At 41.0% G+C, this 15359-nt stretch overlaps 1 protein-coding gene across 3 annotated transcripts; it reads right to left on the bottom strand.

Annotated features, from left to right (window-relative positions):
* Positions 1-2500: 2500 nt before the first annotated feature.
* GCNT1 (glucosaminyl (N-acetyl) transferase 1) lies at positions 2501-14930 on the bottom strand. Of its 3 annotated transcripts, XM_072031220.1 has the most exons (4): positions 14775-14918; positions 14066-14248; positions 5780-5915; positions 2501-5352 (listed from the first exon to the last, which is right to left on the bottom strand). In XM_072031220.1, the coding sequence occupies exon 4, from the start codon at positions 5212-5214 to the stop codon at positions 3934-3936; it is 1281 nt and encodes a 426-aa protein (XP_071887321.1). In that variant the 5' UTR covers positions 5215-5352; positions 5780-5915; positions 14066-14248; positions 14775-14918; the 3' UTR covers positions 2501-3933. The 3 variants fall into 3 exon arrangements, with proteins under 3 accessions (XP_071887321.1, XP_071887320.1, XP_038026997.2); XM_072031219.1 differs by lacking the exon at positions 14066-14248 and having other exon boundaries at positions 14775-14930; XM_038171069.2 differs by lacking the exon at positions 14066-14248 and having other exon boundaries at positions 5787-5915; positions 14775-14930.
* Positions 14931-15359: the final 429 nt, after the last annotated feature.

Below are 15359 nucleotides of genomic sequence, written 5' to 3'. Positions count from 1 at the left end.
GGAAGGGATTATGTTCTTTCCAGCACAGTACTAGGATGGGGGGAGCAGACAGAGCCTCTTCATTCATTTTTATTTTCTAATGCACAGACATTATAGCCAGGGTGCCTATTGTTAGTTGTGCCACTTAAAAATGCAGCAAGTCAGGGCAATCTGTATGGCTAGCTTAATCGTAACCATAGTGTTCAGCTTGTTTTTGCTGTGCTAGCTAGGAAGCAGAGAGCCAAACATCCTTCCTGTCAAATAATCGAACGTAAAGCAGGAAGGAGGTTTTAGATGAAAGCATAAGTAATTAGGTTTCTGGGATAAAATCAAACGTTGAACTCAAAGGCTTTCAGACTAGTGACTGCTAGACACAGGATGCTTGGTTACCACAATTATTTGCTTGCATCTGTAAACCAAACAAATTATTATTGGGGCCATTCAAAGTGCTTATGTGTAAGTATGTGGGGGGAGAGGAAGAGAGGGCTTTTTCCTTTTCTTTTTTTTTTTTTTTTTTAGAACTGAACAAGAGCTGTGCCTCCAATGCACTAAACTGTTTTGAAAAATTCTACTATGGAAAATTAAAAGACAAGTTACGGGAAGTTGAGAAGGACATGCATTTCTTCAACTACTTTTTCTCTGGATACTCTTTTATTCCCAGAACTGGTTAGCTGGACTAAGAAACTAAACCAGAAACTAAACCATCCTTGAAAGATGGAAAAAAAGGGGGCTGCGGGGGGAAGGAGAGGTAAGGTTATTTAACAGACAATGGAAACCAACTTCCTTCATAGCTGCCCAAAGGCTGATATTGTCACAGTTGCAAGGGCTACTGTGAGCTGGGTGGATGCAGCAGGGATTGGAGATACAAGTACCACAATCACAGCCTTGATTTTAACTTTAGTGCCCTGTACAGCTCCGAAACCCAGCTTTAGTCCTTGTGCAGGTATCTGCATTGCCTTCTTCCCTCAAATGGAACCTGAAGCCAATTGAAGAAAACCTGCATTTTTCTTGCATTAAGCACTACTGTATTCAGGATCAATGGGTGGAAGGTCGATGTAATCACAAAGCTTTTAATTTGTAGCTATTGCTATCACTAAAGCTGATCAAGTCCAGAGTCTTTAGCACAGCATCGAGGTCAGCTGGTCGCCGCACCGTTTCGGTTAAGCATCTTCTTTCATGCTCAGTCAAGCCAGTACCACAATTTTACTCCTGTCTTCTAAACATCTTGTAGAAAACTGAGATCAGTTTTGAAATACCAACTGCTAATGTCAATAAGGAATACAGCCTAGGTTTCATTTATATTTTGTTGGTGCCACAAAGTTGTTTGACTTTGGAATGGAGATTATTTTGGGTAAATTTCCTGGTAGTGATTTCAGTGAAATCCTAACATAAGCTAGATTGCTTTCTCTGCTCATTGAAAGTAGCTAGGGTGCCTTTAACTTATGCGTTGTTAAAATACTTTTAATTGATCTATTAATTTCCTCATATACATTCAGTACTTAAGAGATGATTATTCTTTTCATTAAATTCCCTTCCTACACCATTTAAAATCTACTAGACTGGGGCTTCTCTTCTACAACTGTTTTGGGGTGCTTTTTGGGTAGTTTATGTTCCCTGGAAGAAAAAGAAATTACTCTGTATTATATGGAGAATATGTGCTAAACACAGAGCTCTTCTTGTATTTTTCCTCCCATACAGAGGAGACCACACCATGATTGTACACAGGGTCTCTCTTGACTCTATCTTAACAGTAACACTTGGAGCACCAAAGCAACTAGCATCTTTACCATCTACAGTACCATTATCGTTAGCAGACAGGCATTCATAGTATTATACAAATGAATAAGTACAAAGCATGCTGCAACAGGTAGGCAAAGGGGCTGATGCTGCAGCTGTCTAGACGGTTTCAAGCAATTGAGTCTGTGTAGAGAACTTCATTATCACTTTTTCATCATTTTTGAACCAACAGCTGTGGTATTATAGAAGCTATTTACATAGTTTGTCTTTAGGTAAAAATTCTTAAAAGCAAACAGTTGCATTTTTGCTGTAACCTAACTTCCTGGCATTTCCCATTACTACCTAAGTTAAGGAACCTCCTTGTTATAGCTTGTGCAAAGGTGGTAGAGCACGGTCGTCCGCTAGAGCATTCTTGTAGAAAAGCCAAAGGGTGGGGAAGACAATCTAGGGTATTCCCCTTCTCTGCTTCTGCTCCCAGGCCTTAATTACATGTTTATACACCAAGTGAGATTCTCTGAAGACTCCCTAAACAGCTTTCAGGTGGTTTTGAAGGTGGGGGGTTGGCAAGAGGCCCCATTTTAGATTAAATCTCTTGCCTCCTTAAAAGCTTGCATGATCAACAGTAAGCAGTTCATAATGCTCACGTCTCATATTGGGGCAGATCTTAGAAGAAACTTATGACAATCCACCTTTGTGAGAAACGTTTACTGCCTTCACAGCAACAGTCCAAGAAACACAAATAAAGGGGGGAAAAAACAAACAAACAAACAAACAAAACAGTCTATTTTGCTAGTGTCAATAATGAATATCAGAAATAAGATAGGATACATAACAAATCAGGATTACTATGAAAAGAATTAATATCATTCCTCATGCAATCCTGATTCCTCATCACCATGCTTTTGTATTGTTTGCAGTACCTGTGCCACATTGCAGAAGGTAGATCAAGCAGATCTAGCTAGATCTGAAACAAAATTCATCCATACATATATTTCCCCCTTTCCTTTCTACTAAAAGATGCAATAAGTAAGTAAGAAACAGCAGCACATGTTAAATTCAAACAAGCATGGATGCCTGAATGAATGGATAGAGGAAAGGCAAGACTTGTCTCTGCTGCAGCATCGGTTGTGTATGGCAACCTACAGTAAAGTCATCTTAGGTCTTCATGGTTAGGATTTTCTGGCATTGCATTTTAGGACTCTAACTGTAGGAAGAGACAGTATCATTTAGAAAAATAACTTTATTTTTGTGTACTTAGTGTTAAAAGTATCTGGATTGAAAGTTGAGCCTGACAGAAACCAGAAATCCACAGTTCCATCAGTAATATTTAGACATTGCTGCAATTCTTTTAAGTTTTTGAGAAACTTGAGTCATTTTGGATTCAGAAGTAAGACTTGTGACACAGTAAGTATTAAGTTACAAGTCTAACTCTCATCAGGCACAAAAATGAAGTTTCCCTGAGATGATATAACGAGGAACTAGTATATAAACTTCATATCACATTATCAGGGAAGGCTTAAGAGTACAAAAGCAAGATTTTGCTACAAAAATAGGAATACAAGTCCTTAATACTCCATGCTGAAGATGAAGTTTCCAGGAGGATTAAGAATTACATATTGCAGAACTGCAGCAATCACATTTAAGTTAAATGATGACACTTGGCTTTGGTATATCCCCTTTTGTTTACTTTTCAAATCAATTCCCATGTTAATTTCCTGAGATCTTCCAGCACTCAATACGAACTTTGTACAGTCCCACTGCTTCTTCCCCATTTTTTCTCTTCATTTTTCTTTTCCAGATAGCATTATATTCACAGGAAAAAATAAAAAAAAAATCAGAAATAACCATGAAAAAAATTCATTTTCCAGGCCTTCAAACAAGTTGTTTAGCCAAAGGAAGCCCATTAATCACACCATAACACATATTTATATAATAAATATCTGAAATAGTCAGGCTTCCAAAAACTGCCATCTTTGATTTTGAACCCAAGTTCCAACACTCAAGGTGTAACACAAGGCATCCTCATCTTCAGAGGTATATCTTCGCTCCAGCTTGTCCGTGGACCAGGCAAGGCCTTGTCACCACCATACCATCGTGGTGATAACCATCATAGCCATTCATCAGCACCACCACCACCAGTGTTGCATGTTAAAGTAGTATATTAGTTGTACTGTATATTATTTGTACTTATGTTTCATGACTGGAGAGTGCAGTATTTCAGTTCTTTTGCAGATACAAAGCTTTGTGTCGTAAATATTCTTCCAAACATTTCACTGCAAAAGGGTCAACATCAGTATCAAACTTATTAGCAAAGAAGTGGTGGTTTCGCAGCATCCATTTCAGATCTCCTACCCCGAACACACAGACAGACCGAACATGAACTCCGCTGCATGGTGGGTAAGGTGCACCTTTAGACACATCTCCTTCAAAGTACTGCCACTTGACAAACCTGGCCAGTGCATTCATATCGGAAACATCGTACTTGTCACTAGAAGAAACAGCACCGGGGACTTCAGGGATTCTCTGAATCGTTGCCCACAGGTATTCATCAGGGCTGTAAGTATCTTTTGCCCACTCAATAAATTTGAGGATTTTGCTGCTTTCTAATATATGTTCTACAAATCTTCTGCTAACTACAAAATAGGCACTACCAGAAAAAATTGGAGTACTGAGAGGTGGCAGTTGTTTGTCTATACCTGTGTTCTTTACCTTACCATCAATAATCTCATAGTGTTTTTTCCACCTTACTTCTTTATAAACAGGCATTTTTTCTGTCTCCAAGCTGTTTTCACCTTTAAGGGCTTTCAATTTCTCTACTATTTCCTGGTTGGTCTTTATAGGGAAGTCCATGCCACAGAGGTTTATTAGGTATTTCCAGTTTGAACTTCTTCTGTAGAGATCTTTCATGCAATTAATATCTGCCTGCACCCTGCTCCATGAAGCATATACAACACTCTCTAGCTGGCTGGAAATAAAGACATTATCAAAACATGAAACTATTCCCTTCACAGCAGTAAAAAAGGATTCTGGAGACTTTCTGTCTACATGAATGCAGTAAAAATTCTGAGGAGCATAGATAGATCTTAGAAGTCTATCAAGCATCTCGATTTTGTGGTAAACCACTATTGAGTAAGCAATTGGAAATTCTGCTTCTTCATTGCTGAGAGGTTCCATAATGTATTTCCTCATCTTAGTGAAAGAGGCACAGTCTGCTGTCATGTTAATATAGTCATTGGCTGTCAGTTTGGGGCGTTTCTTAAATGATATTGATAATGTCTCAAGCTTCACCTTTTGAATTTCTTCTATATCACCCTCTATTATCCTGGTGCAGTTAATATTGCCAATAGGGTCTTCCTTAGTCAGCTCTAGATGTCTCCGATTTAAGAAGTTTGGTTTCTGGTTAACTTTCAAAACTGAAACAACTACTAAAATCAGAGTTAGACCCAAGAAAAGCCTGAAGCATGAGTTGTGGCAAAACCGTAGTTTCCTTTTCAGCATTTCAAATACCAGGTGGCTTTGTAGGGCTAAGAAAATTTGTCCTCCTCTCTGCTCATATCAGCCTCAACAACTTCAGAAGAAACAGTTTGTGTTTCTCAGAAACTTGGTGCATTTGTCAGCAAGATGGAAGGAAAACTCCTAAAATGAAATAAAATATAGCTGTCATTGCAGTTACTTAAAAGTTTCTTAAAAAAATTAATGGATAATAATGACTTTGCTATTTACTGACTTGGAAAAAAAAAAAGTGAATACTTCAGACCAAAATATTCTATTGAAAATTAGAAGTTAATGAATAAAATTAGTGTATTTTTTCAAGAAAAATATTGGGACAGGAAACATAGCTTTTGTGAGCTATTTCCAATCTTCTGTCAGCTGAACTACTACGACTACAATCTCAAGTTCAGTAAGACAGCAGAGCACGTTCAGCTGCATCTGACAAAGCCAAGGTAAGTCAGATACGTTTCTGACAAGCAAGTATTTGATGTTAACTCATCTTCAGAATGTGACAAGAATGTTTTATACAGATGTTAGCAGTGACATAAGTTTAATTACAGTTTTAACGTACCACTCACTTCCTAGATACTATTCACAATTCATCTTCTTACTGGGGAAGCAGTCCCTGAAGACTTCCTAGATTTTTACATGAGATGCAGTCTCTTCAACATCCTGCAGATGATCTTAGAAACACTATCCAGAAAGGGCTGATGAAAAAGGAAAAAAGAAATTAGCATAGCATGGCTTCTCAGCTTGCAGAGTTCTGAAAACAGCTGTGACTGAATTGCTGAAGTACCTCTTCAAGGTAAAAAGGCAGTAGTTATGATCCATCTTTAAAGCTGATTAGTGTTAAATCCCTACAAAATGCAGAAATCTAAGAGCACAGCAGTGTTGTGTTACCATCATTTAGACACATTTAAAAAAAAAAAAATATTCAGCAGTTGCTTTTTATGTGGAAACATGCTGCAAGGGTGAGTTGCAACCCAGATGCTACATTATTTTTGTTAGTTCTGCTTCTGTTTTTTTTTTTTTGTTGTTGTTGTTTTGTTTTTTCCATATTCTGTTTGTAGAGTGCTGAAATGCCTTTGTTCTGTTTCAGCACTCTGTGAAGGGTTTGTCCCAAAGTCATGTGCCTGCTATAGTTCTAGCTGTTGAGAGCACTGCAGTCTACAACCAGACTGAAGAACTAGATGTCCTTTTTGTACTACCTCATACATATAAAATAATGAAGAATATGATGTTCTTAAACAATTTACACTGCTGCTCAAGCAGTTATGCTTACATATTCATTATCTGAATAATTCAGCACAGATCTGAATTTCAAACCAAGCTCTAGTTGTGAAAAACAATATAATTTATAGTGAATCTCTTCCAACATTTTAATCTTTAAATTAAAAGGTTCGTGAAATATTTAAGTCTTTGAGAGAGCTACAGCTCCTTTCATTTTTATTACTTTCAAGAAAATTTTAGTGCTTTGAGTAACTTTTTGACTCCAAGCAATTGTTTCCCAAAATAATTAGTAAGAACATTTGTTTAAGGAAGATTGTGCTATATTCTCCTCTGGGTTTTGCTGTTTCAGCGTAAGATTTTATTTTCCCCTCTTTTCTTTAAGCTACCTCAGTATCATTTTAGCTTGTAGCTTGCATCCTATTCTTCATACATTGTGGCTCTTAACTTGCAAAACCCAATATATGTGTGTGTAAAAAATTGAGATGTGGCATTGCAGAGCTTTTTGACAGCAGTGGTGCCATTGGGACGCACTATGCTTTTTGTCCACCACTATGCCCGCAGCACTGCAAATGGACCAGGGGAACTCCTCAGTCACTACTTTTAGATTGTGCTGTAGCATCAAACACAAAGACATAACTTAGAGCAAGTTTTAATGTGCTTTACAACTTACCACACACTTCCTTACGTGACATCCTGCCAGTTCTGACTAATAAATCTGATCCAATAAATTGCCATGATATATGAAATAAAAGAAAGATAAAAGAAGAATAGCAGCTATGTGATAGTCTCCATAGCCTCTATCAAGTATATATTTCCACAGAATGTAGTTTGTGATATGGGTTAACTTTAAACTACGCTTTTCTGCTTACTAACCACATCTGAACAAGGATTTTTGCTAAAGTTAATATGTAATTCAAACATACTTACATTTGTGAATTTTTAGCTGTCAGAAACTGGAACCCTTTTCTTTAGGACAAGAGTTAGCATTTCTACTTTATCCTATTCTCAGTTTATATAGAAGCATGAGCACTGAGGAACAATGTGCACTGTAAGAGAATTGCCACCCATTTCTTGTTCTCTGTGATTCAGGGAGACAGAGCCTTAACTGAAAGCTACCATTGAGATCTTCACTTGCTATGACCTCCAAAGACTAAGTTTGCTAAGAAGTCCTTCTTAGTCTGCTTTTAGTGGAAGACTTAGATAAATACAGTGTAAATAATCTGTTTCAGAAATGTCACCTACAGCTAGCTGGTTGTTTTGAGCTCAAAATAAGTAGAACTTTTATTTCCTTTATACCAAAAATAGAAATGTGTAAACATTTACAGGTTACAAGGCACTTATCTTTATGTATTTTTTCCCCGCAGTCAATTCCTCTCACTGACATACCAATTCCACTGAGCAGTCTTAACCATAAGCTGCTTTGTTTATGTTTGGAATTCCTTTCTAGATGTACTAGAACTTGGCCATACCCCCATTCTTTGCAAACACTGACCTTCACAGAGTTAGGAAAGATTTTCTATTTTTTGCAGAAAATATAGCTCTTTCTGTTTTAGAAAGATTTATGAGCCTAACATGGCTCATAACAGCAAAGCTTTTGCCATCTTCTTCTCAAATTCTTGATAGCTTCAGTGTTAACGGACACAGCTTTGTACTTGGGAGAGCAGGAAGGAGGTCTGCACAGCCACCGACAAAAAAAAAAAGACTTCATGCACATGCCTTGGACTTCATGCCTTGGACCTGCTCTCAGCTGAGGCTTGGTCTCAGAAGTTATGTACTTGACTCATTTTCATCCTCCACTGCTTCCTCCTCATTACAGCTGTGTTTTTGATGCAGCAGTCATTCAAAGGGGAAATGCACAGCAGTTCCTGGTATTTGGAAGAGTTGGTAAAAAGGTTTCGTTACCTGCCTGCTTCCCTCTTTCCTGACAGAATTGTTCTTAAATGCTGTATAGAAACCATAAAGTAGACTAAACAGAAAGCACAAGGTCCCTTCAACCTGATTTCTCCTACAGACTACCACTGGACATTTAAATAGGCCTTTTGGGAAGGATTACTGTACCAAGTTTAAATCTCCTGTTCTAACACCTGTTCTGTGTCAGAGGTAAAATAACTTGGGTCACCTGCATCTTAATTTATTCATCTATGAAGCAAGTATTCATTACCTTTATGTTCATATCATTATGTTTGGGAGACATTTTGATAAAAGTCAGATATAATTTTCATATTACTGTAAAGGTGCTGTAAAATAGCTGGGTTTTGTTAGCATCATGTTTACCTGGTTACTTTATAAACTTGTTTTACCCTACATGCTCAGTGGTAAATGTGAGCCACATTATTGACTTGAATGAGTCAGGAAGAGACAGTATGGGTATTTGTGCTAAAGGACTAAACTAGGAACAAAATTAGTCAAGGAAAGGCTGCAGCCACAGGCAAGAGGGAGTAGCACCCTCTTAGCCCAGCTCTGCCTGTGATTTCAGATTAGTGTGGCTTCATCCATCCTTAAAAACAAATACAAAATTCCACAAGAAATATAAGCTTTCAATAATACTAATTAAAGAAAACATCTTTTACAAGATTATAGCACAGCTCCAAGGGAGACTGAATTTCATTTGGATGTTTTATGCAGACTGGCTGGACTATAACAGGTAACAGCAGTACTGTTACCATCACCACAGAACAGCTTGGGTTGGAAGGGCCCTTACAGACCACCCAGTTCCAACCCTCTGCCATGGGCAGGGATGCCACCCACTAGATCAGGTGTGCCAGGGCCCCATCCAGTAAGCTGCATTACACTCACACCAGTCAAGGGGACTCTTATGATGGTGCAGAGGAAGCACCGTGCTGCTACGCTGACCTGCCAGGAGCCCTGGCAGAGGCCCATGAGCCTGAGCCCAGCTGTGCAGAGCCCACCCCTTCGGACGCAGTTCCATGGTGGGATTCGTCCAACACATGGCATGCTGCTGCTGTAAGGAGCAGTATCGCTCCCATCCCTCCCAGCCACACATCCCCAGCACCTCCTGTCAGTGTGGGAGCAGGCCTGGCCCCGGGGAAGTCCCCTGTCTGCTGGTACGACACTGAGGGCCTTGATAGCCTCAGCCTGCTCCCAACCCAGGAACGTGTGAACAGGGAGGGATGGAGGAGAATGGTGCCTCCTCCTTCAGCAGCAGCACGCTTGATTAAAACCAACTCAAGCTTATCATGAAACTGAATCCTTAAAGGGGTGAGGATCATCAAGGAGGAACAAAGGCAAAACAGTACAGTGGATCTGGACAAGGGAATTTGGAAAAGCCTTGCTTGATGGGAAGGCTTCAGAGACCTAGCAGATCACCACGCCCTAGTCCAGCAAACTCAGCCTCCACGTTTTAGGTTCTTGTTTGGACTGATACTGCTGAGAGTAGGAGGTGTGTCTTTTCCTTAACTAGGTTAAAAGCAAGAGCTGCCTCTAATCAGTTTCACATCTGGGTATTATCGTTCTCTGGGAGAATTCATTCTGCCCAAATTACAGTGCCTCAACTTCTTCCTTCCTCCTTCTTCCAACAGCAGTTATATGTGAAGAATTAGCAACATGCAAAACATGGGTCAGTGGAACAAGCCCCCTCAAACAATAAGCATAAGCATTTGTGGCTTGTGGCTTTGCTAAACAATTCCTACTTCTCCTTTGTCACAGGGACCCCTTTCTCAACACTCATGTAAAATGCATAACCCTCATCTGTCCTGTCTAAAGTAGTTCAGAAAACAAAGTGAAACCATAGGCTAAGTATACATATGTTTTTCCAAGATATTACCATAACTTTTTATGGTAAGTATCTTTTTCTATTATTATTAATTTAGAAAAAGCAGTTAGGACTTGCTCTTAATTGGTACACAGACCCATCTGTTGAAAAGATGATATAGGGCTGGTGGCCCAGGGACCAAAAAACACAAAAGGTCAAATGCCTTTTGATTTTGGCACTCCAGTCCTTCCTCACACCAGTGGAGAAACTGTTGAAGCAAGATGTAAAACACCAATTCAGCAATGAAACAGGACAGCTGTGGCCTCCAAAATACACCATGGGCCAGTATCAGCACCAGAAGCTCAGAAGTGGTTAGGCAGAAAGTAAGAAAGTACTTTGGGGTACTTAGGCAGCCTGTACATCTTGCAGAAGTGTGACAGAAAGGCAGGAAGGAGCTAAAGCCCAGCAGCACCACGGAGGCTGGCAGGAGGACAAAAACAGCTAAGAAATGTATGCAGAGTCTCCTTGGTCTTGCATGCCTGGGCAGAAGGTTTCAGTGTCACTGCTCCCTCAGGCTGTCGAGCTAAGGTGCCCATAGGTCCTTCCCTTCACTTTTTCTCCTCTAAAAGAGCACCAGAGGAAGTAGATGGAAGTGTTTCTCTACACCTGTTGTAGCTTCTGTGACTTTTGGTATACAGCTGAAGGAGAGAGATCCCAGCAGCACAAACATAAACATGTGCCTTAAGTTTACATCCACAGACATGTTAGCTTTTAGTCAAAACTTTACATCACATATTTGAAACCTTTCTGGCAGTTGCAATAAAATCCTATGCACACTTATGAGAATTTGTTGTTTTTTTTTTTTTTTATTTTTATGGAAACCTATTGAAAAAATGCTGAGTGGAAAATGTAGTACAGAATATACCCATTTCTGAAGTACCGGCTGGGATGGGCCACAAGACAAGTAATCCTTTCGATGGGTGGGGAGTGAGAGTCAGAACTGACTTATTTTCACAGTTTTTTTGCCTTTGGGGCAGGGGAAGGAGATATAAGAAAGCTTCAGCTGGCCCTCAGAATAGCAAGTGAGCTGGCGTCGTCCCAGATTCTTGCTCTTCATTTTCCCCATTCACAAATTCCACCTGAGGTATCAAACTTTTCCTCAACACTTCATCAGAAGGCCCTCCACTGATGGTGGATTTGCTGAAAAATCTTTGAGTTTTCCTAGGGTATATCCAATGTGCTTCAAAGCACACGTGTCCTGCAAGCAGTTTTCACAATTGACTTGCTTCCATTTAGGCTCAGCTATGCAGAACATTCATTCTGAGGAGGAAGTGATTTTTAAAGCCATAAACTGCTTGCATAAACACCAACATGCATAAGCACAAGGATGGAATGCATGTGGATGTGGGGTTTTCTGAAAAGATGTACTACACACAGTAGGGTCACATTTACTCAACATTTCCATGATACTATCTTAGAAGTAGCTACGCCTGTAACCAAATGAAAGCAGTCATGTTTGTTCCACTTGTCTTCTGTCTTACGAAACCAAGCACAGCAGCACAAGCAGAGTATTTGGGCTACCATTAGACTGTACGGGGCTAAGACACAAATTCTCAAAGTCATGCCCAGAGCAGCAGGGCTGCATGTGGATGCTCACTGGTAACACTCTGCAAGAGTGCAGGGCTTTACCTTCGGAGATGGTTATAAAACAGGAAAAGGAAAACAAAGGCAGTTATTTTCTTTAGAAAGAAATAACACATTTCTAGTGACTTGTTAGCTTAGAAGGCAGCTTTAAACAAAACACCACTGCTACACCTACCACTACATGGACACTGAATGATGGGAGTGACTAGAACTAGGTAGGCAATGAAAGAGTATAATTTTTGGTGGCCCTTCTATTGATTTGTCAGCTACATCTTCCTCACAACAGAGTTCAAAGTCTGATTCCCACTTGCATTAGAATCTTTTCTTAAAGGTCCCACAGGAAGAGCTAAATCAGTAAGAAATTTCAGCTGAACAAAGGGAAGTCATTGCTACAAAGCCATTTAGTGACCATCGCCTATATCAAGGAGTCTGAGACTCAGTACTGAAGGAAAGTTTTACCTCAAGGTAGCTGACACAGAAAGTACACTCACAAATCCCAAAGTAAGCAAACAAATAAAACATGCCAAAAAAAACCATACATTTAAAGTATGATTGACTGGTTTAACAGTAGAACAGTTGAGTTGCCTTGCGTTCCTCAGGTTAATCTGTGTGCATTGGCTACTTTTACGTAAAATGTATATGCTTTTTTTTTTCTTTTTTTCACAGTACTCTAATGCAGGAGCTGTAATTTCCTCTGGAACGGAGCAGGCTCTGCACTCCTGCTGCCCACCTACAGTGTTTGCTAATCACTCCCTTGTGATAATGTCGTGTTTTAGAAGGGGACAAACTGGCAGGCCCCTTAGCAGGGAAGGTAATGTCACCTGTAAAACCAAACCTGAATCTAATGGGGGAGGGAAGAGGCTGTCAAACTCTTGAGTACTTTGATCCCTCTTCAAGCAAAACATTTCGATTACTGGTCTGAGGAGACTTTCTTCGCCCTTTTTTGAAGGCAGTGTAGGTATACCCACAGTTATATTTCTTTAGTGAGCTAAAGGACAAATAGTACCAGCAGCAACAACCTCCTCAGAAAATACGAGATCTCTTACAGCACTAACATGGATCAGCATCATGCTCCAGTGCACAGGTTTAGCTCTATTGTGCAAGTCAATAAAACAGTTTTTTCTATTTTTAATCTACAGCTTAAGAGGTACTATATGTTTTGTTGTTTTTTTCTCCCACTGTTCACTTCAAATGAGCACGAAACAAGTTTCATCTGATCTGCAAGACAATGCCACATGAAAATATAGTTCAAAAATGTGACTTTTTATTGCCTAAGATGCAGGCACTACCTAGAAAATAGTTTCCATTGCAAAATGCACAAAAAGACAAAATACATGCTATAATTTAGAGTGCTCTGTCAGGATCTTATGAACCAAAGTAAGTGGAGAACTTTGGGATTATGTCAGAATTCAAACAAAGACCAGGAGGAGACTATTAGAAAATAAATAAATAAATAAAATCTTTCCATAAGACTAGCAATAGGTTTTCCATTGTAGCAATGAATATGGAAAGCAGGGTTTTTCTCAGCACATCACTGTGCTCTCAACACAGCAGACTGTAAATCTTCAGCATGTATGTTCCCCAGTGCATTTCACAGAAGTGTAGAAAAAGAGAACAGACTTGGCAAAGATGTTCATGTTTTTTAAGCAACTTTTGGCTTTTACAGCTCCAGGAAATAGGTATTACCCCAGACATTTCAGATTCATAGGGAAAAGACTAATGTTGCTGCTTTATATTTACTGTGGGGAGAGCAGTGAATCACAGAGGTGAGAAAAAATGTATTTTCTCTTGTACACACCTACTTTCAAAAGCCTTGTTTCACTGTAACTGAGCTCCCGCCTGACATAAAAATATCATGTTATTTTTTCTCAATAAATTTCAAGTTGAAGTGAATAGACTGAAACGCTAGTCTTGTCCCCTCTTCTCACACTGCCATTTCTGCCTCCCAAGGCCTGTCATTCTTGCCAGCTCTGAGGTCACCTAACTCATATTCCATTAAAAAAGAAATTTAAAATTGCAGGCTCCAAAATGGCAATTCCCTGCTGCTACCACTCCCCCTCTTTCCCACAAAGAAGTCTACTTTTCTGAGCAATACTGAAAGGGGGCAAAGTGCCAGAGCTTCCTGTCAGGCTTCTGAGTCCTCCCTCCCACCCAACCTGGGTCGCAGAAAACTATTTACAACTTTCTAAACAGCTTTGCTGTTCTGAAAAAGGAGGTTTCTTTGGGGTTTTCCCAGTTCTAGTGAATTTAATACAAGAAGAAAAGCCACACCTCAGGTCTGTGATTCCTCAGGAGGATGGGGTGTCTGTCGCGTGCACGCTGCTCTCACTAACAGGTTTCAGACCCATTCAACACCCTGCGCCCAGCAGCCTACTCCGGATGCCCAGCATCCCATGGAGGGGCCAGCCCTGCACACACTGCCACGGGACGGGGTGCCAGGGGAGTTGGAAAAAACTAGAGGAGAGAAGGAAAAAAAGGGATGAAAAATGAAGGGACAAAAAAGAAACGGAGAGATGTGAACTGCATGGACTGGAGCGGAGGAGCGGAGAGGAGCGCGGAGGAAAAAGAAAATGAAGGAAAGGAAAAAAAGAATGGGGAGAGGGCGAGAAAGAAAAAAGGGGAGAGAGAAAGCAAGGAGAGAGAGAAAAGGAGAAAGAGGGAAAGGAAAAGGGAAAGGGAAAGATAAAAGAGAAGAGAAAGGGAAAGAGAAAGAGAAAGGTAAAAGCACAAGCAGTAAGAAGCGGGGCAGAAAGGCGAGAGGACACGAAGCACGGGGGGACGAGGTGCGCGCAGGGCTGCGTCTCTCCTGCCCCGCAGCGCGGCACCTGCCCGTGTCCCCACCACACACACACACACACACACACACACACACACACACACACACCCTCGCCACCACCACCGCCGCCGCCACCCCCCGATGCTCCTTGGGGCGCCACCGAGCCCCTTCGAGTCGCGTCGCGCCCCCCAGCCGTGCACCCACCTGCGGGGCCGCCGCTGCTCTCCCCGGCGCGGCTCGATGTGCCCGGCGCCGGCGGGGCGCCCCGCAGCCTGCAGCCGCCCCCAGCGGCCAGCGAGCCGCCCCCCTGCCCTGCCCTGCCCTGCCCTGCCCTGCCCTGCCCTGCGCGGCCCCACCGCACCACGACGGCCCCCGGACAGCCCCGCACCGCCCCCAGCACCACCCAGCGGCTCGGCTCGGCTCAGCGCCCCCCCGGCTCGCTCAGGCGGTGCAGAGATGCCGCCAGCCCCCGCTTTCCGCTGCTCTTTTTAGCACCTTTATTATTATTATTATTATTATTATTATTATTATTATTATTATTATTATTATTATTATTATTATTATTATTATTATTATTATTATTATTATCATCATCATCATCATCATCATCATCATCATCATCATCATCGTCATCGTCATCGTCATTGTCATCATCATCATCCTTATTGTTGCTGTTGTTATTAATAACAATAATTTTTATTTATTTGTAATAAATAAAATTGCGAACGCGCCGCTGGGAGCGGGGAGGAGAAGAGGGGAAGGGGCAGAGACCCGCCGGGGAGGCCGGTT

The sequence above is a fragment of the Anas platyrhynchos genome, chromosome Z, assembly GCF_047663525.1.
Source record: "Anas platyrhynchos isolate ZD024472 breed Pekin duck chromosome Z, IASCAAS_PekinDuck_T2T, whole genome shotgun sequence".
Lineage (NCBI taxonomy): Eukaryota > Metazoa > Chordata > Aves > Anseriformes > Anatidae > Anas > Anas platyrhynchos.
The sequence above is the reverse complement of the archived record's forward strand: the minus strand, read 5'-3'. Positions and strand labels throughout refer to the sequence as shown.